Here is a 21,482-nt window from a genome sequence, read left to right on the forward strand (position 1 = left end):
TTTTGTAGGTAACTAGAAGGTTGTAGGCAGTTTTTAAGGAGAGTAGACTAAATGACTGAGTTCCTTCAAACTGTAGTGTGTATCACAAGAAATTAAATGTGTGTAAATATCTAGTATGATATGATTATACTGTTTAGAAAACTATTATAAAAAAGTATTTTGTGTTTTCTAGCTGCAGTGTCACTGGCAGCTGGGGATGTTTAGCAGAATTTGGTTTGTCGTGCATTTTTATATGGAAATACTGCTTTGAATCACTATGCTTGGCGAAATGCTTTTTGTCTGTATGGGTAACTTTTTGATCAATATTTTGGGTAGTATTACAAAAATTGAATTTAAAAATTGATCTCAGAACCAATGCCCTGTACTGTGTTAATTGTTAATAGTGTGTCTATCTGTTTACATGTCATCCAGGGCTGTTAACATAAATACCTCTAACTAGTGCCTTGAGCTTGTGTTCAAGGTCAGGCTTGGTCTGTTCGCACTGCCTGTGCCTTGGCTTGCATGCTGACTTCAAAAAGCCAGCTCTTCCCAGGTGGGGAAACACGAGTGCAGAGCAGGGGAGAGCTCAGGCATGAACAGGTCCCCACTGGCAGTGTGAGTGCGGCTGGTTCTAGCAGTATGACTGGGTAAAACCAGGCCCAGCCCAGAACTAGATAGGTATCTGTGTTGGAGGCTCCCCTTATCTACATTTTACGGTGGAGGTAGCTGGGTAAAGTTTTAAAGAATCTCAAATGCAGTATGTTTTGTTGTCCTGATGCATGCAATTTATTTTTGAGCAATAATTCTCCTTCCACAGTCAGGAGGAGAGCTCCCAGAGCTGCCTAAAGTAATTAGCTGAAATTTTTGCATGAGGCCTCTGCAGTTTTCTTCAACATTGTTGGCTGCTCCTGTCTTTCCTCCAAGTGCTGTTTTATTAATGTTGTCTGCAGTTGCTGAGTCTTCTGTCATGTAGCTGTGTAATAAAGACTAAATATACAAGGCGTGAGAAGTAAAATGGTTTTGGAGGGTGACCCACGCAGGAGAACACTTGCATGCTACAAACCTGTCTTTTGTCTTTTAGACTTCTGTCTCCTCCTACTTTCTTGCCTTCATAATTACCTTGTACTTCGCACATGTATAATCTGGTTTAGTGTTGATTTGAATAACAGTCCTGGTTCCTCTCTCTGGTCGGGTCATATACGTGTTTCCTATGGCACAGGTTTGATCACCTTTAGACCAAATGCTTTGGTGGATGTTCTGTTTCAGTGGAAATTTCTGTTATCGCTTACGGTAAAACATTAATCTGTGAATCATTTTCTTTTTCATGCTTACAGTGCAGCACTCAATGAATGATACTTTTACAAATTAAGTAATTTTTTTTTTCAAAGTTTGAAGCTGCTTATTAGTTTAGAAACATACCAGACACCTTACCTAGAGATGTTTTAGGTCCATCCTTCAAGACAGAAATCAGAAGACTTGCTTGCCTCGTTTGTTGTTCAGTGTAGCCATAGTTATTACACTCATGGCCAGTTTTTGGGCCTGTTGTTCTAGAAGGGACTACTTAGAGATGGTGCAGTCTGGGGCTCATGGCTAAAATGCCACATCTGTTTCTCCAAAGAAATTCAACAGCCAGACATTGATTTAATCTCTCTGCAGTATAACCTTATGGAGACTTTCCCGCCATTCTGAAGATGTCACTTGCATAATGTAATGTCTTCTAAAATCAAACTGGTAGTTTTCATTGTTTAAAAGCAGAAACCCAAGCAGACCAAGCTCAGTACTTTTGTCTGTTTGGGCTGTTCTCTTTGGTTGAGTTTTGCCACTGAGAAATGCTGTAATACACGTTGTACTCATGCTAGTTGGAAATGTCAGCATGGGCGACAAAGACACTAATGATGTCAGGGATGTTCTTTTACATTTATTTCTTTACTTGCTTTGAAATCATATTAATTTCTAGACTTAACATCAATTTGGTAGTTTCTGAACCTTTACAAGGGCAACGGTCTTTTCATAGCTTTGCTGGAACAAAGACATTTTAAGAATCTTAATAGAGAATCGTATAATCTTATTACAACTGCTCCTGACTGTTTAAATCACTTCCTTGTACTTAAATAACAATCTGTCACCAGCTATTTCTTGATTGTAGTTTTTGTCAGATGCAATTTACCCCCCTCTGTGTTTTTGTTACATTTTTTTTTTCTGATTGTGCAACTCTTAGGTTGGCAAGAAATTTCTTTCTCAAACAGTTCTTCTGACTTCATTGGGACTAATTGCATGAGTAGTTGCTCACTGGTGTAAGGGTTGTATAGTTCACAGATAAGACCTTTGTAGGACCTCATGGACAAAAACGCTAAAATAACTGATACGTAAAGTTCTAGTATTCCTTAGGGAAAGGCAAAACAAAGTATTTTTAAAGGTAACTTCCTCCCCTGAGACGTGGGCACGAAAGACTCCCTCAAACATGTTTCCTTGTAGGTAGGAAATCTGTTCGCAAGTGACTAGTTGTGTGTTGCTTGCTGGGTGAACAGGCCACAAACAGCATTTTAGTTTTGTTGTTCTCCTGCCTTTTTTTTTTTCTTCCCCCTTTTAGTAGTGAGGATTTCTTCAACTAAATCTGTTGACCCAATTGCTGCCGCAGCTGCCTTTCTGCTAACTTTCAGCTCTGTTTGGACAGGGATGAGGCTTGCGACAACAGCAGTAAAGCACAGATGTTTGATCTAACCCTATGAAATCACCCAAAATTTAAGATCATTAATTAATTCCTATCCTTTGGTTCTAAATAGAACTATTTTAACACGCCTGCCTGTTCTCTGATGGATGGTCAAGCAGAATGACTCTGCCATGTACTATATGTAAAGGAAAGCGCTTCAATTATTATTTGAAAAACAGAACTTTAATGTTTTTAATTATTCAGTTAGCTAATTAATCAGTGAAACACCCTACCATTTTGTGACATTGCTGGAATGTGACTACTAATGTTTGTTTAGAGAGGTCTGAATTGTGCATTACCAGCAATATTCAGGGAAGATCTGGTCAATCTTTAAAATGACCCTGTCCAGATACTTCATAATTTGATTAAAAACCTCTTTCTGTAATGACCATTTGAAAGCATAGGACTCACATCTACTCTGTTATCTAATGAAATATTTGCCTTCTGAGCCCATATTGGCTTATTGCACGGTTTTATGATTACTTCTTGTAATACTATGCTCCTTGCAGTGATTTTTTAATCATTATTTTTTTTTAAGGGTTTGGATTGCTTATTACTGATGAGAAGTGTTACTATTTTTTTGCTGCTGTTGTTGAGCAGAGTTCGTTTAGTTAAACTTTGTCTACCAATTTAGGAGAGTGTTTCTCAGAAAGTAAGATAATGCCTCTGTTGGAATGTTTTTAGATAAATAGCATAGGTGGCACCATGTACTTTCCTTAGAAGTATGTAAATGCAGATCAGAAATCAATATTTAATATTGTAACTGTAACTTTTTAGAATCTATACAACCTGCTTCTGTGTATTTTTAAAGCAGAAATGTCTGCATGCTACTTCAGAAGAACAGGAAGACTGTCATTGCACAGGACTGCAGTTATGTAGCCCATATTTTTTTATACTTTTTCAGCAAAGCAACTGCTTTCTGAAGATTTTAAAAAGATTGGTACATGGGTGACTCCTCTGAAAGATATTTGTGTTTATATGTTTACTGATTCTTTTGGGAAGATTTAATAAGGAAGTACTGTAATTTTTAGTCTGTAATTGCTTTTACTTGGCTTTCAGAATTCTTAAATTTTAGAGAAACTGAAGTTTAAAAGCTCGTGTGATGGCAAATTCACTTTTAAACTGCTTTATTGCAGAGGAGCACTGAAGTATGTCATCAAAGGATGCGAGGGTTTTTTAGTCTGCAAAACTGCTTAAGTGTTGCATTTAAAATTTACAAGTCGCTGACTCCTTTGTGAAACATTAGGACAGACTGAAATGTCTGGCTCTTTTTTTTTTTTTTTTTTTTTTTAACGTTTGACTACCTAGTGAATAATCTTCTTTTGCTTGGCCTGCTGGTTTAAGCACACTGAATAGTATAACTAACATTTTGGTGTCTGTCTGCCAACTAATAATGTCTACGTACATTTAATTTCACAATAATATGAATATATGATGCCTCCAAGAGAGTATTTACATGGGCTTTAAAAGACAGAGCATGTTATACAACTGAAGATGTGTAATACTGGGGAGTGCATGGCAGGAACTCTGCTTATGTGGCAGGCTGCTGAAATGTTGGAGAGGTGAAGAACAGCAAGATAATTTTGTAGGCTGTCTACATAATACTGTTTCTAATATGCGTTCTGAGGGGTTTCTGTTCTGCACTTCATGGTCTGGATCAAGCGAAGTATGTCAGCGAGTACTTCGCCTTGAATGTGTGAGGGATCTGTTGATCTGGAACTGGTCATTGACTTGCAGTCAGTGCCGAGCATGGCAAGTCATTGTTTAGTACTGTTAGCTTTCCAGGTGTAAATGCAAGAAACATGCTTGGACATCCTGAATGCAGAAATATTTTTGTTATGTATGTGTCTACACAAAATCGTGTCTGGATGCCTTGGGACAGAGCTAGGTTTTTAATCTCCCCCCCCCTTTTTTTTTTCTGGTCAGCTTGCATAGTGTATAGAATACTATAGTGCCTTTTCCTGTCCCTGGAAATGCTGATTTTTAGTTTCATTTTGAGAAGGGACTTCTCTTTCTTATTCCAAAGAAAAATAAACTTTAAGAAAGCGAAAGTGTGCTTCGGGCTTTTTCTTGTTTTTTTTTTTTTTTTCTTTTTTTTCTTTTTTCTCTTACACTTTATGGGAAGGTCTGAAATATGCTGTCAAAACTTTGTCTCTTTTGTCTCAGAAATTCAAAGTTTAGAGATTGAGCAGGGGAAGGTGAGTAGTGGTTGGTGTTGAAGTAGTTGGAAAAGAGAAGGGGAGAAACACGCTGGTGTAAGTTGCCTTGGTAGTAGCACAACATGCTCATAGTAGAACTTCTACTGGGTAGCAGAACTAGTAAATTACATGTACGTCTGTGTCTGTGTGGATGCATGTGTATATAAACTGGAGCTTTAGCTGACTGAATTTATGATGGTAATGCCGTTGGTACAGGCAAAGCTTCACAGTTAAAACCACATTCAGTGCCTATCAACGTGTGAAATGGATGTGTCTCTAGATGCTACAAGGCTTATGCTTCCATCAAGCTCAACTCATCTTTTGTCAAAACAATTTTAACTATTTTATTAAAAATATGGTGACTTCTGCATTTTCTCCTTTCATGGGAAACCAGAGTAAAAAAGAATTAAGCCCCGCCTGCTGCTTACATGCTAAACAGATGCAAATAAGAGCCCCTCCCTCCAAGTTGAATCCTTTCTCCTCATGGGTTTCTACATTGTTTTGATTAAAGCAGTTCTATTGCCAACTCCCAGCCCAGAGGGCAGGTGAGAGGAAAAAAATCCCTGATTACAGCTCAGTGATTAACATATCTTTTGGAGCTTGTAATGTCATCATTTCACAGAAAACAAAGTTCCAGCAGCTTCACAGAGTATAGGGTTGTCAGAAAGGCAAACATCAAAGTGGAAAGAAAAGAGTTTATTTAAAATATGGTAGAAAGACTTAAAACATTTGTGCTAACCTATAAGAGCTACTAAAAATTAAAAAAAGCCTTTGAAGCTAAGCATTAAAGATTTAATAGTATTAATTGAATTAAGCCGTGGGAGTTAAGGATATGTAGACACATGTGTAAGTGTTATGTATTCTAAGACATTATCTATATTAAGGAAGTTAAGGTATTGAGAGTTGAATTAATTGTACTTGGTTTATAAAGGTTACCTTAACAAAAACCTTTTTATTCTCGGACTTAATTAGAGTAGATGCCATTATAACTCAAAGTGTAAACAAAAGTGCAGTGTACTTACTATCATTTTAAAAACTGCAGTGGAGCAGAGAAGACTGGACTTGGCATACCTGAACAAGGCAAAGCAAGCAAAGTAGTTTCTAATCTACACTTTAAGGATATCTTTGTTTCTTTATATTATTAAGTCTGATTGAGATATATATATATATATGAATAAATACCTTTTCCTTTCACTGTTATGAGAGTGGTAACTTAATACCGGTGTACTCCATAATAAGGTTTCTTCCCTTCCCTTTTACTCCATGATACTCTGCCTGTAGGTGTGGGGTTTTTTTGGTAGCTATGCTCTCATGTTAGTTCATAATGTATTTTCTCTTAAGAGTGGCTGATTTTGGTAGCTTTTCTCTTTTCTTACGTTTAGAACTTATCACTGTTATGAAAACTTCTTGCTGGTGGAAGAATGTGGTCAGTTCCTCCATAGCTTTGTAAATAGATAACAGAGAAAAAATCAGTCAAGTCCTTAGCACTGTAACAGTTGCAGTAGCCTGGTGTTGAGGAAACAGTCTGTGTGGGTGTTTTGTATTTTTGCTCTTTGCAAAACGAGAACTCACTGCAATACTTAACGTATTTGACCTGAACGTTAATAGGCAGGGAAAAGGCAGGTCCTTAAGTCATTTGCAGAAAAATGAGCAATGAAGGCTTCTTGCACAAATGTGCAGGTGGCTTGACAAAGGAAGCTGATGTCCAGAGGGGAGCAATATCAGACAGGATTTGATTGGTGTGGAAATACTGGTGTGTAGAGACACTACCAACCTTGTCAAGAGGGATAACGAAATTGAGGGTGATCTTAATACATTCATTTTTCCTCCTTCAGGAAGATGGTTGCTGACAGTGTAAGGCAGGTTGTTTGAGCTCTTCTTGCTGCAAATGTAGTTACTAAATGATTCAGCATGATACTGTACCCACGCATTTTAGCAGTATTGATGAATTCATTACCCTTCTGTTAGCTAATGGATGTTAATGGGCTAGAATTTCTTCTGTGCATTTGGGCTAGATGGAATGCTTTTGAAAAAAGATTAGAAAATGGAGTGGGTGAGTTTTTAAGTCACTTTCTTGCTCTGTTTATAAATCTAAACAGAGAGAATGTTTTTAATGACTTGCATTAATAGTGGTTAAAAGAATCATCAGCAGTGCAGGGATACCAGGCAGCTATGGGAGTACAGATAGTAGTAGTACTACGCAGGGAATTTATTTCCATTTTTTTTACGTGTCCCCAAGCTGTAATCAGCTGCTTCAGAGGCTTGAGTTTTGGATGACATACCATAGGTATTGTCTCCTGCATGTGGACTCCTTACAGGACATACGGAGTTCTGAGGACGTACATGGAGTTGCTGGTTGTAGAGTATCGAAGCTAAAAGCGCTTTGTTCTTTATATATGTTCTCTGCAAGAGCTGAGTGGAAGAAAATGACCTTTAATAATGGAACAGGCACAGATGCTTTTGAGTAACAAGTCTTTGTCATCCTCTTCGAGAAGAGCAAGCTAACTCCCACTCAAATGATTTTCCGTCTAAATATCCAGAATAGATAAGAGAGTAGGTAGAATATTACTGCTGAAGGGTGGATTCAGAAACTTGAGGAATTGTTCCAATGACAGCTGAAAATTTGTGTATATCTGCACGGGAGAATGTGGGATTCACTGGCATCTTCAAGCCATTTTTTTCCCCCTAATTGCACAAAAATCAACAAAATAATAAAGCAAAATAATAACAAATCTTTGCATTTGTGAATAGGGATGATTCTTATTAATGCCTGAATGAAGGAATTGAAAAGTTCTGAGTAGCATAATGTGGAAAAAAGTCCTTATAGCAAATGATTTTATTTTTATTTGTTTGTCTTCCAGTGATTCATTTCCATCAAAGATGAACTTAGGAATATAGCTCAAAATCAGGAACTGGGGCAGCACGGAAGTAGACCAAAGTGGCTGGCAGTATTTTTGAGTGCTGTTTCATGGTAAGCATAACCCAGTCTAAATCCAGGCTGCTGATGGCAGGGTTGTCGTGCCCTCTCCTCTGGCTGCACGTACTTTCTGCCCAGCAGAGCTCCTTTGGATGGAAATGCTTTTCCTTCCAAGGTGGTAATGCTAGAGGTACATTAGACAGCTCTTTTAGGAAGAGGGAAAAGAAGTAGGACTGTTTGGAAAAAAATTTGTAAACTGTGTGGTGTGTGCAATGTAAAAAAAAGGTAGAAGATATGGAGGAATAAGAAGGTAAGCTGAACAGCAAGTGTTGCAGGACAGATAGCTAAAATCAGTGTGTAAAGTGGACAGGGCCAAGATTTTGAATTGTTAGCCAATTTTGAAAGAGTAGAGGACCAAATTTATATGGCTCTTCAACATGAAACAAAATGATTGTATTGGTGTTACTGGCACCTAGGTAGTAAAAGGTGATTTCCCAGAAAACCTGCTGTTTACAGTTCTTGTGCTGTCACCTGCTGAAAGGAAGCCCAAAATCTAAACCATCGTATTTAACTTTACCATCAATTTGAGCTTTCAAGGTGCAGCTTTACATTTTGCCTGGTGAAATGTAACTGTAGATTGCTGTTGAAATGGATGTTACTTCCCTTATTTGTGGTGTACTTTAAGGTAATTAGAGTGACCTTGGGATTAATTGCTTTGGTGACCTGATCGGTCAGAAATGCCAGCTATCCATCTTCCCCTCACCTCCCCCGGTTTGTCAGATCAGCTCACTGAACCGATTCTATCTTGAGATCTGGCATGAGGGGCAGGGAGGTGGCATGTGACAGCAGAGCAGGTAGGAGCAGGTTGCTGCCTTCAGAAGCAGCCCTCAGCCATCTGAGAATGAAGTGTAACGTGAAGCCACATCCTCTGTTCCTCTGCGGCCCGACTGCTGAATAGTAAAGCCTAGTGTAAAATCCTGGGTTTTGGCCAAAACATTCCTCCGGTGGGTTGCATAGAGGATTTTAGGATATATGTTTCCCACTGTATGGTTTTAAGGCAACTTAATTAGTCATGAACATACAACTGCATGTTGCTTAATTTCTGAGTGTTAAAGTAACCTTATGTTAACTGTTACCAGTTGTGATAGTTAAGACCATGTGTTGACTTTTCAAGATGAATGCAGGATGGCACTTGAAGTTTTATACCATGAATGGGCGTTGATGAATATAGGTAGGATATTAAATCAATCTTCATTTTCCTTACAGGCTTATAGTTTGTGCTAGCAACCAGTATGCTTAACAATTTAAACTGAAGAAAATAGTAATGTTTTGGATGTAGGACGGATACGGCTTTGCAGATCTTGCACTGTTCCTTAAACAGTCCTTTATTTTACAACATGAATTTTTAGTGAAAAAGTATTAATTAGTCTCTCGGCTTCTACCAGTAGTAACATGGAGAGTTAAACTGTTGTTTTGTACCCCTAATCTTTGTAATGATGAGCATTTGCCTTTGGCCTACTGAGTTTATTAATGTGGTTTCGTGTCTGTAGTGTGTAGGCGGATAGGAGAAACTGCACATGGTGATGTCTGCTTCATAATAATAAAATGCAAACTGAATTTAGTTAATAAAATCATTGGGTAATTGTAAGTAGCAGGTACCTTCTCAAAACATTGTCTGATACGTGAACACAGATATATATGAATATAGTAGTTCTTGTCAGCTTTGAATTTTAAAAATTGCATTTGTATAGGAAAGCACTGTGGCATAAAGAATATAGCTAACATTTTGTGGTCTTGCAAGCTTTTACATTGTATTCTTTACAGTTCCTCCTGTCTTCAAGCTGATCAATCAGGGCTCTGATCTGTTATGAGAGAGGATATAATGGCTTCCCTTTGGTAGTTGTCTGTCACCAAGTAAGCAGCCTAAGTGACAAGGCTGGACTTTTCTAATTGACACACCTTCTGGCAAGAATATCAGATGTCTTCCTCCCTTCCAAAATGAAAATGTGGAAGGAGAGTAGTGTCTCCTGCTGTTTTTAATTCAGTTGAAAACGCTACTCAAATATACCTGATAAACTGAATTTATTCCAGATTGTTACCTTTTTGTAAGGCACACATTGGGTGATAATTTTTTTTTCTACTCTGTTTGTGAGAATAAGACTTAAGTGCTTTCATTCAAGTAGGTAATCCCCAGCGAACAAATTCCTTTTGAGAGTTTGGGTAGGTATTTTCACTGCCGTGTTGGATTAATTTGCATTTAAAATTTCTGGTTCAGTGCATAATGGCTTGACCTTATGCTGTTTTGTAATTCTGCAATATTGTATTGGGTGTGTAATGAATAACACTTGCTGTATTACTAGTGAAAAATAAACTGAGATCTGCTGCGTAAAATGCAGGTGGTACTGTCAATGACATTTGACCTAGCTGTAGAAGGAGGAATGTGTTATTTTTAAAGAGATGTTGACAAAGCTTGTAATCCTAAAATTAGATCTCCAGTGTAGGTCGGATTTGGATTGTTTGTGGTGATCTGTATGGCTCTTACAGAGGCTGTCCCCTTTCGCAGCATTTCAGAAGCATATTTGCAGCTGCTTCCCACGCTGTCAATAATTCCAGCTGTGTTATGGGCCGTAGAGTCAAATGTAACTGCAAATGTCAAAGCACCAGCAACTTTGGCTTGGCGGGTCCTAAGATAAAGTGGCCAGGTAATGCTGCCATGTTCTTGGCTGCAAGCTGAAAGTTAGATTTCTGCTTCTTACCCGCCCCCCTTCCCCCTTCCTGTAGACTCCGAGAGTAAAGAGGTAAGCTCTCCACTGAGCTCAAATACTGCCCTGGTAATTTAAGTATACATGTAGTAAGAAGAGGTGTTACAGAGAGAACTTGAGCAAATTTGTGTCTGTAAATCTGTTACATGGCTAAATGGCCATACAAGCTGGAGTTAGTTTTTCTCTGTGAGTCTGAGGCACGACTGTAAAATCAGTGTAGAATCTAACCTTGGGATTCATGAATATGCATAAATTTGAAGGAGAGTTATCTTTCAGCATTAACTCTTTAAATAAAGAAATAATTTGGCCACCTGCTGTCTGTGAAAGCTGACCTTGTTCTCTCATTTGTAAAAGGGAGTGGAAACCTTCCAAAACTTTTAATTTTGAACCATTTCCTCTTCTCAGAGATTACACTGAAGAAGACAAGCATTTAAGCTGTGAAAAATGGAAATTAAACCTTTCTTCTGGAGTTAACCCTGTTCTTCAAACCATTTGCCAGTCTGTATTTGTAACTCATTTCCTAAATAATTCTGAAGGTTGAGGAAGGACATTGATGGTAATTTCAGTGTCTTCATTTTACGGTTTTATTCACATGAACTGCTGGTTTTTTTCTGCCATATAATAGCAAGAGAGAGCTAATAAGTATGCTGTTTGTTGGCTTTTATGTATAGTGCCAAGCTGCTTCATTTCTCTTAGTACTCTTCTCCAAGTGACCACAATGTACAGTTGCCTCTTCCTGTTTCGTTTTGGGAACAAAGTTTGTATTGCAGTAGGATATTATACTGTAGGCAGTATAATGATATCCTCTGGTGGTCCAGTTGTTCTGTAAGAATTATTTGTGAATGGGGAGGGGGAGAGGGATGTGAAAGAGAATTAATTAAGTTTGAAAATGTCTCTAGCAGTGTGGGATCCAGCATCAGAAAAATGTCTCTGCTGTAATTTTTTCTGGATTACTATATTCCGGAATTTTAAATAAAGGCTTGTGCTCAGTTTTTTTTGTCAAAGATTTCTGCTTCCTTTTTGTGGAAAATGAGACTTTCTAAAAGCACAGCGGGTTTGGGTTTGTACATGTAACGAGCTATCACAAGAAAACTAGGATGTGAATTTACAGTGTCAGGCAATAGGAATCCTTTTTCTTTGCCATAAATAGAAGCTGACTTACTCTTAAGATTGGGGTTATGTTTGAGCGTGTGCTTTTTGCTCTGTGCAGGTGCGGTGTCGGTGTCTGTCTGGGGGAACTTCTTCCTTAGTCAGAATCTGGCAGTGCTTTTCCCTTAGCCTGGTTCTTTGCAGACTGGCAAGAAGCGCTTTCCAGGCCCTGGGTTCTCCTGATTTATCCTGGAGTACAGGTCCCCGAGGATTATCTGCCTCTCTCATTCCACCCTGAGAGCAAGGAGAGCAGTTCTCTAGCTATTTTATGTATTCATGTCTTAGAGGTAAGGCACATGCTTTGGCTTTGTAACATGTTGGAAGGTCTCATAGCAGCTGCTTCAGCACTTCTTGGGTAGGAGAGGCTCTTGGTGTCTCTTTAAGGCTTTATATTTCACTTACGTTCCTTTGAAATTATAATGGGGTGCAAATATCCTGGATAGTGCTGTTCGAATCCTTGATACTGAGGATGTGCTTTCATAATACAGGGCTGCCTAGTTGCATGGCTGGCCTGAGATAGCCTGCCTGTGCCCCCAGTATTGCAGCATTTTGGGGTCTCGGTTGCCAGCATAGCTGTTGAGGACTGTCCTAGGATCTGAGTAAGGGAACCTGCCTGAGCTTTTGATTATATTTCCTAGTGATGACCAGAAAAATCTCTTTGTGTAATTGCAATATAAATCTCAGGATGTAAACTTGTAGTTATCTTTCTCAGTATTTTGTGAAAGGGAGGGATATTTTTATGTAGATTAAGATGTCTGTAGAGACTGCCTTGAAATCACAGAATAAATTAAGAAGTTTTCCAAAATTCACTTTTTATGCATGTTACTTACAGTTACTTGTCTAATCTAACGTCTATATTTTGTCTGTAACACTGTTCATTATTTTATGCAAATATCTGGTGAACTACTTATGTTTAATATTAATTTTCACACTTTTTATTGCCCACTAGGTTTTAAAGGCTTTTCATGTATTTTTGGTCCATACTAAGCTGGACTATGTATATATTTACCTTCAGGCTTGATATAAAGGGCATTTTATCAGTGCAGACAAACCCTGGTTTGAGTTCTACGTTCCAGAGATCTGAATGAATTCTGCTGAAAGCCTGTATATAGGTGGATTTGTATGGTTGTTTCTTTGAACTAAGTTTATTAAGGACTTTGTGGCTTGGCCTCATTTCTGGGTTAGTCTTAGCAAATTAAAGATGGTTTCCTCATGTAGATTTCTTTTACTGAATTTAATCTCTTGTGAGAGCTGTTGAGAAGTTCAGACAAGAATTCGTTCTGTCTGTACACTGTATCTAGAAAAGCACCATGAGAATTCATCAGGGCTATTTGTATAATGAAACTATTGGAATAGGAAAAAGGAAATGGGACATTTCCCCCCAGGTTACCTTTGTTAGCACAGGTAAGCTTCACCATCTTGTCTACAGAATTGTATGTTTCCTTTTGTATCTATTTAAAGATGACAAACTACTTATAAAACAGGGACAATGGCTTGTAGGGACCAAGGAAGACAAAATGAGGAAGGCTCACCTAAACTGAACAAGACTTAACAACTCCCTCTTCCCCTCTTTGTTTAACCTTTTAAAGAAATCTGTTCAAGTTGATAGGCTTTTTCCTGTTGTTAGCAAGGAATAGCAGCTTTAATCAACTAAGTCTTTTCTGTGTTCTTTGCAACTTGTGTTAAAAATGCAAACTTGGATTTTTGCTGAAGTTGCAAGTGCATTTTACTTCATGTGGTTTGTTGTGAGAAGTTAATTCAGTGAGGTCTCTGGAAAAAAAAAAACCAACCTCTTAAACTTTCTATGCAGGTTCATGTGTTAGAAATGGTTTCTCACTTTTATGCAGTAGGGATATTCGTCTTTTTGATCATAATGTAGGCTGTTATGGTGCTCCAAGACTTGCAATAATCAAGTAAAATGCTTCTTTTCTGTGGTGTGGAAGCAGAGAGTTTGTAAAGCAGATACAGAAAAGCATACAGAGTTCTTAGTGGAAGTTACTGCCACTGCCAAAATAGTTATCTCGAATATTGGTACAACTGGGGGGTGGGGGGTGGGGATAAAAATGCCATCATTTTTCACTCCAGTCATGCTTTGTGTTTTTAATGGAGTAAATAGTGTAATATGAAGTTTAGAACAGATTGCCTTCAGCAGGTTAAAAGTAGAATAGATTTAGAAAACATATCTTTATATCAAAAAAAGGAAAGAACAGACATTAGTATGATTCTCATTAAATTCTTTTGTTTTCATGAATCAAAGATACAAAGTTAAAGAATCATGGCAGCATTAATGTATTGATGGTCTTCAAGTCTGTTACAGAATGACAAGTGAAGTCTTTAATTTTCTGGAAGAGTAAAAAAAAAATGCTCATTTCACTTAATCCAGTGCGTTCTCTTCTTGAAATGCTTGCTCTATGTTTGTTTTTCCAAAACACTACTCGAGACAGTCTCTGCTAGTAGCCTTCTTTGAAAGCTTCACTCTAGCAAAGCTTCCAGTTTGGGGAATGGTGCTGCCATAACCGGGGCCTCCTGCACATGTAGGTACTCCAAGTTCACTTGCTTTTGGGGTGCACCTTTGTTGGTAATCCAGCTAAGTCCTAAATGTAAACCTAAGCATTTCCCAAATACAGGGTTCTCACCAAACCATTTCTGCATTTGGTGAGGCTATACTTCTTATTCTGCTTCTTGCTTATGCTTTACAGCAAAACCATGAATATTTTTCCTTCATTTAGCTACAGCCTGTTTGGAGAGCACAGCAGGGCCTTGGGTTCTGCCTTTGTTCTTTTGGTTTCTTCTCTGAAACCAGGCACGCGGGTTCCTAGTGTGTGTGGTGTCATTGGACGGGAATGAGGACTCTTCACTTTCTGGTGCTGTTTTTTTGGAGCTTGACAGCTTTAGGTTGTGTTTAATAGGCTGCTTCAAATGTGAGGTTGGGGTTGGGTCATTTTTACTCTTCTCGCAAGTCTGACTTACAGCAAAGCTTGTGACCGTGTGGCTGTGCAGCCTGGTCACCTCACTGATGTGACAGAAAACAATCCAGTGCTAAAAAGTTAATTTTCTGTGAGAGTTTTAGGTTGATTAGTTCTACTGTGCTGTTGTGTAATTGCTAGATTTGATGCAAGAGAGGGAAAGGGGAAGTGGTTGAAAGGTTGCGAGGCCACTGGGTTTGGTGCTGGCTTACAATTAGCTTGGCAAGGCATGAGAAATTGCACCCTGATTGTCTGTGTGCCTGCTTATATTGTGATTATGATTAGTTCTTTAGATATTTATTTCTTTGGCAAAAATTGGTGATGTTTAGGACTACTAGGTGTTCCCATGTACTGTAAAATTTACCTTTCCCAATATATTGTTTGGTATTAAAATTTTTTCAAAATCTCGTGAAGTTGTAAGAAGTAATAAAACTAACTTTGTTTTTTCTTTGGTTGGGGAGGTACATGTAGGTGAGGCATTTGCTTGTATAGTGTACTTCTAAAAATATTTTGATAAGGCCTTTCATCCCTGGCCTTTAGAGAAACAAAACTCTTACAAGACAAGAATGTTTTTCATAATTTACAGCAGGTTAAAAGACAGGAAACTGGGTTAGGGTTAAATGGCTGGTTCTCACAGTGAAGTGTCCTGTCAAAGATCAGTGCTCTTGCAAAATGCTCCATTTCCTAGATCGTTTCTAAATAAGGTGGCCAAGTTGAACCAAATCGGTCAAATTTGAAACGAATCTTAAACTGAAAGGAGGGGTGCAAGATTGAGACCACCTAAGTGATAAAATAGCAGATGAAATAGCTTCAACGACTGACATAGGGAGAAGAAATGACCCTGGTTTCATGTGCAGGGGTAGAGGCACAACTAGCAAAGGGCAAATATTTTTAGAAAGTATTTGATAAAGAATGGGAAATCCTAAGCAGTAAATGACCATGTTTTTATACAAACTTTTGTTACTGCCAAATCTGAAATGTAGAGTGCTTGGAACTATGTATCTCTCAAGAAATGGAAATGTAATGCATGCATGGGAAGACATCAGGGTTGATTGGAGTTTTGCAGCAGCAGCTTCTAAATAGAGGGATTCAATTTCAGGAGATCCTCGGTTCAGAAGGAGATGGCCAATTTCTATAAAATCATGAGTGACATAAAGAAGCTGAAGGTGACTTGTTCTTTCTTCAAAAGCATGCCTCCTGTCTACAGCTTGGGGAACAAATGTTCAAGGTTAAAATAAGCTGAAGTACTTGTTTGTGTTGTGTGGTCGCTGCAACCGCTGCTGCATAGATGCTGAGGCTGAAAAAGGAAATACAAGTGGCTTCAAAAAAGGGGTTGGTAGAGACATTGTTGGCTGTAGAGCCTCCACCACAGGTTGCACCTAAGATGCCTAAGCTGATGATAATATAAGGCAAGGGAATGTATATATTCTTTTCTCATACACTTTACATGAGGATTTGTGGCTGAGGATGTTGGGCTTGGTGGACTTTTTATCAGAGTGCTTTAGGAGGTTTTGTAGTTCTCATGGTTTTGATTTTTCATGTTACTTACTGCTCTTCTGGTTGGGTGACACACTCAGTCCTTATGGGGGTGTTGTATTCTTCTGATCTGGGATCCGTATCATCAGTGTAGTTGTGTCATGATTAGGCTGGTATTTGTACTGCTGCTGGCTCTGGCTTTACCAGCTAAAGAAGTTACTGCCTGCAGCCTGCTCTTAGTTTTTTGTCACCATCTTTCTACCAGATGCTGCCACATCCTTCGGTAATTTGTTTCAGCTTTGTCTGTGAACTTACTTTAATCTGTTATTGACAAAAAGAAATGGTTTAGATTAAACAAGATGCATGTATTTGAGGGTGGTGGTGGTAATTTTTTTTTTTTTTTTTAATTGGTGCCTTACCTTTTGAGTAATGCATCAGAGTGATTGCAAGAGCAGGTGAACCACAGATTTGGACAGTGTTAGCTTCGGGAGTGAAGCAGCGATCACGGATACCTGGAAACGTTTATATAGGATCAGCCTTTCCAAATTCTGGATTTATAATGCACAACCCTGAGGATGCCCCTCTTTTATTCCTTTGGCTACTAACCATCTGACAACAGATCAACATTCTTCTACAGCTGGCTTTAAATATTGGGAAGAACAGCAGGATGGTACAGTTTACCTGAAGTTCAGTGTTGATCTCACTTAAAGTTAATTTTCCGTGATGTCGTAGGAGTTTTTTATCCTGTCAAAACTTAAGCTTTAGTGGAGCAAGATAAAATACAGTAATGCATTGGACCTGCTCTGTGGTAGTTTTAACTTGCCCAGGATGGTTTTCTAGGAAGGGTATATGCCTTGATGCTGGGAAAATTGTGATAGAGCTGCTCGTTGTCCAAGTTGACTCTTAGTTCTGCTTTCATTCTAAATTGCACCACAATAATTTGAAGAATTATAACAATTTTAGGCTTGAAATCTGTGCTTTACTTCTCTCTAGTGTCTTTTGTGATAACTGTTGCTTCCTTGGAGCGTTCGGAGAAACATTATTAGAGGACATCTTGAATATGCAATCTCTATTAACATGTCAAGTTCCATTATGGAATCAGTGCTTAGTGTTCATGCAACTGGTGAATATCAAAGACTATTCCAACTGTGTTAATGTAATAGCAAAATCTGCCATTTAGGAATGTATTCTGAGCTTAATAGCTCTCTGTTTACTTGAAACAATGACCTTAAATAAATAACTGAAACAGCTTTCCAGCTCCAGAGCTTGTCCTTGGGTTTTCTTGCCAGTCATTTTGATTTTACAATTCCATTTTCATATAATTAAAAATTTTTCTGTGCTGTGTGAAAGACACACAGAGCAGAAACTGTGGATCTGATGAGTGTTGTCAAACGTACAAAGTAAATGCATTTGGAAAAAAAATATTTCCATCTAATCTGCTTAACATTAAAGGTCACCCTGAGTTGGATTGTGTTGTTCTGGTGCTCATTTCTCTTCCCTAGGCCTTGACTGAATGCAGAACACTGTTTAAGGTCCCTGCCTACAATTAAGTGTACTTTAAATATACCTGAGGTTTCAGAAGTAGCTTGATTAAATTTTAAGGAAGTTTGCTTATTCTCTTAGTATGCAGATTCCCGCAGCAATGGTAGCAATCTGCAGTGGTCAGCTGTTAGAGGGAAGCTAATGGCTGCTAAGCATGGAATTTCTAGTTTCACCTCAGCTCTGCAAGCTAGCGTTGTAATTTCTGTTATTAAAAATTCTAGGTAGGTTTTACCTTGTTGGAAACTAAACCCATAAGTTATTTCTTGGACTTTGTTTCTGTTTTGCTGTTAAAATTTTGCGTTTGCATCAGTGGGAATATGTTCTTGCTTTTGTCTAGTTCAGCAGTTTAGGTTTTTGATATGTAGTGTTTAATATTACTTGTGAGAAGACCAAGTTACTTTCAAAATCAGATGTCTTGAGGAAATTCAGGGAGAAAATTCATCAGATAACTTTAGAAGAATTTCTCAAAAGTGTATGTAGATGCTTTCCATGTAGGAATAATTAAAGACAGCTAACATGCTTTGTTTTCTTCCCTTTCTCAGGTCATGATTTTCATTTTCTCGTGTCATTCTCTCGAAGAGGGGAAATGATTGTAGTGGAACGTGTTACAAATAAGCCACAGATACGGAGCCTTTGCAGTTCAGAAACGTTCACAGAAGAGCAAATATAGCCCTTTTTTGTTTGTGTTCTGGAATCTGTCTTGTTAAAAAGGGAAATAAAAATGACGACTTCATCTATTAGACGGCAGATGAAGAACATTGTGAACAATTATTCAGAGGCCGAAATAAAAGTTCGGGAAGCAACCTCTAATGACCCTTGGGGTCCCTCCAGTTCATTAATGACTGAAATAGCAGATCTGACTTACAATGTTGTGGCCTTTTCTGAAATTATGAGCATGATCTGGAAACGACTGAATGACCACGGCAAGAACTGGCGACATGTATACAAGGCCCTTACTCTGTTAGATTACCTGATCAAAACTGGTTCCGAGAGAGTGGCCCAGCAGTGTAAAGAGAATATTTTTGCTATCCAGACGTTGAAAGATTTTCAGTATATTGATCGAGATGGTAAAGACCAGGGCATTAATGTGAGGGAGAAATCCAAGCAACTAGTGTCTCTTCTGAAGGATGATGAACGACTCAAGACAGAGAGGGCCCAAGCCCTGAAGACCAAAGAACGCATGGCTCAGGTGGCCACAGGAGTGGGTAGCAATCAGATCACCTTTGGCCGAGGCTCCAGTCAGCCAAACCTATCCACCAGCTACTCAGAGCAAGAATATGGAAAGTCTGGAGGATCCCCAGCATCTTACCATGGCTGTAAGTACAAGCAAACACACATAAAAAGTTCCTTTTCCTTTTCTTTTGAGAGATTTTGTATTCTGATTTGCTGTTAGATGTGAGAGTAAGTGGTACCTGCTTGCATATACGCTGCATAATACGCTGACTGCAAGGAGCTTTTTTGCAATGGCCCAGTCTTTGGAGGTCTGCTCTGTGGCACTAATGTCTCTTTGAATGACTGCTTAAATGTTTGTTTTGGAGAGGATGTGAGTATTTACGTAAATCAATTTAAAAAGCAGTTGTTTACTGTTGATTCCCAAAGGTAGCATTGTTAAGCTGCTTTTGTGAACATGTTCCAATGTTTGACGTGATAAGCCCCCAGTCTCAGTAGGGAGGTTGTGAATGGATTTTTTTGTTTGTTTCTAGTTTTAAAAGAAGTGCTTGAAAATTTGTTGTGTTGAGCTTTTTGTTACATAGAAGTAAAAAAAATAATACAGGGTATTAAAAAAAAAATACAGAGTATTTCCTGGATCATTTTGCTACTTTATGTTGCTGCTATTTCACTTTGGGAAGAATATTAGTATTTAATTTTGTTTATTGCTTGCTCAGTAGTTCTTAGAGTAGTAATGCTTTGAATATGCCTGTGCCTAAATATTTATACTATCAGCATATGGTATGCAAGTATCAGTACTAAATACTGTATTTCATTCTTAAAAAAATAATACAGTGATGTGGAAAGAATGGATTCTTTATACCACAGCTTGGGGGAACTCCCTGTCATGTTAGGAAGAGGTCTGATTTGGCACTAAATCCTTCTTAATATAAGTAACGATCTGATGAAAGCTGCTTTGGCTGGAATGTCAGTGTTTGTGGTTTAATTCTGAAGGAAAATCTTTTCTTTAAATGAATGCTTATAGTGTGTGGAGGACTGTAACTGAGCCAGTGTGGTGAATCGATTGAGCACCAGTTTTAAGATTCGTAAGTTTGTCATGTCCTGTGTCCTAAAGAGCTTCTCAAATTATAAATACGAGAATGGTGTCAGTACCCCTATTGTGTAAAGACATTTTCTGTGGAAGGCAGTAGGAGGTAGCAGGACAAATCAAGCTAGGATGAAGAAAATCTCTGTCCATTTAAAGCTATGGAGAAGAGCAGGAATTTTTTTTTTTTTTTCAAAAGGAAATATTTTTAGGATTCAGGGTTCAAAAAAAGTGCATGAAGTTTTCCAGGTATGAGAAATTTTATCTTGTCTCTTAATTAGCAGTGGAATAACAGATATCTTAATTTTTCTGTAGTAACTGTACTTGAGCATTGATTCAGTGTGAATTTTCGATCAACAAGATATATGTTGTTATCACAACAGCCATTCTTCCTTTACAACAAAAATTCTTAATTTATAAGATAGCTTGAAATGTTGTTGTTTTGAATTTACACTGATGGACTGAAATAATAATGCTCAGCATACCTTAGTGACATCTTTGGTTTGTTCCACAGGGTTATTTCTTCACCAGCTCTTAACTTTAATTAGCGCATGTCACTGTTGTTTGTCATGTTAAATGCTACCAGAAGTTTCCAACTATTCCTCACAGCAAGGATTGAGCAATGCAGGCTGTGTTTCTGAATTGTAGTTCCTTGGACACTTCAAGAATTTTCGTGGGGGACTAGATATCAAGAAGCAATTTTGGTTATTTTTTCAGTACAAAGTGTTGATTTACTGGATGCTCTTATTTGCCTGCATATGACTTTGCTGTATATCTCTATTTGCAGGATTGCTTTTGAGGTAATGATTTCTTAATCTTTTTTTTCTCCTCCCCCATAAGCATGTACCTAAGAAGCTTTAGAAATCTCAGGCTGCAGAAATTTCAGGCTGCTTTTTCTTTTTTTTTTCTCTTTAGGATCTTCTTCTGTTGTAGACTTTTGTGGACTTAATTATCATCAGCAAAAATACAGATGGTTGTTAGTTTTTATGATCTGTATCTTTTGAAGCTTTAATATGTTTCTGGTATGATTTAATTGAGTAATAGCGAAGCAACACCACCTTACGAAGCAGCTGTGCTAAGTGCTTCTGATAATGGAAAACTTTGTGGAGAGCTTTGTCCTTTATCCTAGGAAATGAGGAAGGAGTTTCATCAAAATCCAGACATTTAATCTGTTACATAAATGTAGGGTTATTCTTGTGCCTTCTAAATTTAATGGAAAATATGATTTTCATTATTTAAAGTGAAAGAGATTGTATCCATCATATTTTCTTTTATTCTATAACGATACCCTTTTGTTCTGAAAATACAGACTTGGTAAAATATGTAAAAGGAATTAAGTTATGCTTAACTCCTGGGAAATACTCTCCTTAACAGTTTTAAGATGCAGTTGCTGTGCTGTGTATTCTGGTAGAATTGTCTTTTATTCCTCTGAGCCTTTGAAGAGGAGATCAGAGGCATTTAGATTTGCAAACTATAGCATGAGATTTGCCTATTAAAAATGTACATCCACCCTCTTTGCTAAATATTTA

At 38.0% G+C, this 21,482-nt stretch overlaps 1 protein-coding gene across 4 annotated transcripts in view; it reads left to right on the forward strand.

The window, feature by feature from the left end:
* Nucleotides 1-21,482, forward strand: part of EPN2 (epsin 2) — a 64,573-nt gene that overhangs the window by 20,152 nt on the left and 22,939 nt on the right. For 3 of the 4 annotated variants that reach the window (XM_056334204.1, XM_056334202.1, XM_056334205.1), the window contains exon 2: nt 18,242-19,015. In XM_056334204.1, coding sequence (XP_056190179.1) covers nt 18,421-19,015 — 595 coding nt within the window. In that variant the 5' untranslated portion in view covers nt 18,242-18,420. Of the gene's footprint in view, nt 1-7,748; nt 7,859-18,241; nt 19,016-21,482 lie in introns of all 4 variants that reach the window. The other variant, XM_056334203.1, reaches the window with a different exon arrangement.

This window comes from Falco biarmicus, chromosome 4, assembly GCF_023638135.1.
Source record: "Falco biarmicus isolate bFalBia1 chromosome 4, bFalBia1.pri, whole genome shotgun sequence".
In the NCBI taxonomy this organism is placed as follows: Eukaryota; Metazoa; Chordata; class Aves; order Falconiformes; family Falconidae; genus Falco; species Falco biarmicus.